The sequence below is a fragment of the Myotis lucifugus genome, unplaced genomic scaffold (genome assembly GCF_000147115.1).
Source record: "Myotis lucifugus unplaced genomic scaffold, Myoluc2.0 scaffold_128, whole genome shotgun sequence".
Classification (NCBI taxonomy): Eukaryota; Metazoa; Chordata; class Mammalia; order Chiroptera; family Vespertilionidae; genus Myotis; species Myotis lucifugus.
Genome location: NW_005871176.1, coordinates 2617495 through 2619008, shown reverse-complemented (window position 1 = coordinate 2619008; position 1514 = coordinate 2617495). Strand labels below are relative to the sequence as shown.

The 1514-nt window shown below is 62.4% G+C and overlaps 1 protein-coding gene across 1 annotated transcript in view; it reads right to left on the bottom strand.

The window, feature by feature from the left end:
* Positions 1 to 1514, bottom strand: part of EPHA8 (EPH receptor A8) — a 25910-nt gene that overhangs the window by 7405 nt on the left and 16991 nt on the right. Inside the window, 4 exon segments of the mRNA XM_023758324.1 lie at positions 67 to 103; positions 105 to 167; positions 169 to 192; positions 194 to 207. Coding sequence (XP_023614092.1) covers positions 67 to 103; positions 105 to 167; positions 169 to 192; positions 194 to 207 — 138 coding nt within the window.

Sequence of the window (1514 nt, the reverse complement as noted above, 5' to 3'; positions counted from 1 at the left end):
CCTGTCCACGGGGGCGCGTCCAGCCAAGGGCACCCCCTGCCCTGGTGCGCCACCCCCCCCTCCTGCCGGAGGCTGGTACCTCCTCATAGTACTTGATCTCGTACCTCCAGGATGATGCCGTTGGGCTGCTCGGGCTCCTGCCACAGCAGCGAGACGCTGGTCTGCCCCGGCCCACTCCTGGCGGATCACCACCCACCTGGGACGGGGCTGGGGCGGGAGGCCGGCCTTGGTCAGATGGGTGGATGGGTGATAGCTGGGGCCGGCCTCTGTCCTACCCCTTCCCAGGCCCTGCGTGGGCCATGCTTGCTGGCTGTCCTGCTTCTGCCCCGGAGAGCCCGCCCCCTCCAGTCCTCCTGGCAAATCATAGGCTGCCGCCTGGTCAGTCACCTGGGCTCTGCACAGCTGCTTCTGGCCTGGGATGCTGGGGTGGCTTGACCCAGACAAGGCCTGAGGGCCCCGGCTTTCACTCCTCTTCCTTCTCCTCTCTGGCCAGGCCCTGCCACTGGGAGTGCAGGCCCCCAGCAGCCCCAGCAAGCAGCTGCTCTCGTCCACTCTGGGGGCCCATCACCTGATGTCTCTGCCTCCATGTCTCCCACCCCAGTCGTCTGTGCCACAGCTCTCAGGACTGCCCGAGGGAGGAGGAAGAAGGAAGGGCACGAATGGAGGGAGCCCGCACCCTCTCCGCCGGGCTTGGAGGTCTGACCAGGACGGATCAGTATACTTCGGGAAGGGACATGAGCCGAGCCTGGCCCGTTTGAGCTCAAGTGTTCTCACAGTCACACGAAGACACCCATACACCCTCACTCATTGACCGATTCACCCGTTCCCTCCCCCATCCATTCCCCTCCCTCCTTCCCTCCCTCCCTCCTTCCCTCCTGTGTCCAGTGCAATTATCCTGGAGTCAGATAGAGACCCAGCCACAGCCAAACAGGAAAGTACCTGCAGGGATGCAACCCCCATCTCCCTGTCCCTCCAGCCCGCAGGCCTCCTCTTCCCCCTCTGCTCACCCCTGCGCCTCCTGTGTCCCCCACCTGCCTCATATCTGGGCATCCAGTCTCCTGGGAGGCCTGGGAGGCTCCCGAAGGCAGAGATCGCACACAGTAGCTGCTCAGTAAATGCTGTACTTTGACATGAAGAATTAAGAAGCGACTCCAGAGTTAAGTTGGAGGGTGTGGTACATAGGTGACCCCACCGTCTGGGACTCACAGCCCAGCCCCTCTCTTGCTGGCTGGGTCTCATGGCTGCAGCTTCTCCATCCAGACAGCAGCTAAGCTAGTGAGCTAGTGGGCACCCCTGCCAGGAAGACTGAGGATCAGATGAGACCATTGCAGCAATGCACGCGCGGAGCCAGGAATACGAACACCTCTTAAAGCGGAAGAAATTGCCAAGGCAACAGTGTGAGTGGGGCAGACAGAGGGAGATCAGAACTCCTAGGTGGGAGGGAAGTGGGCGGGGCGCCAGAGAAGGCTTTCAGTAAAGAGGGGGTTGTGGAGAAGAGGTGAGGACAGGACGGG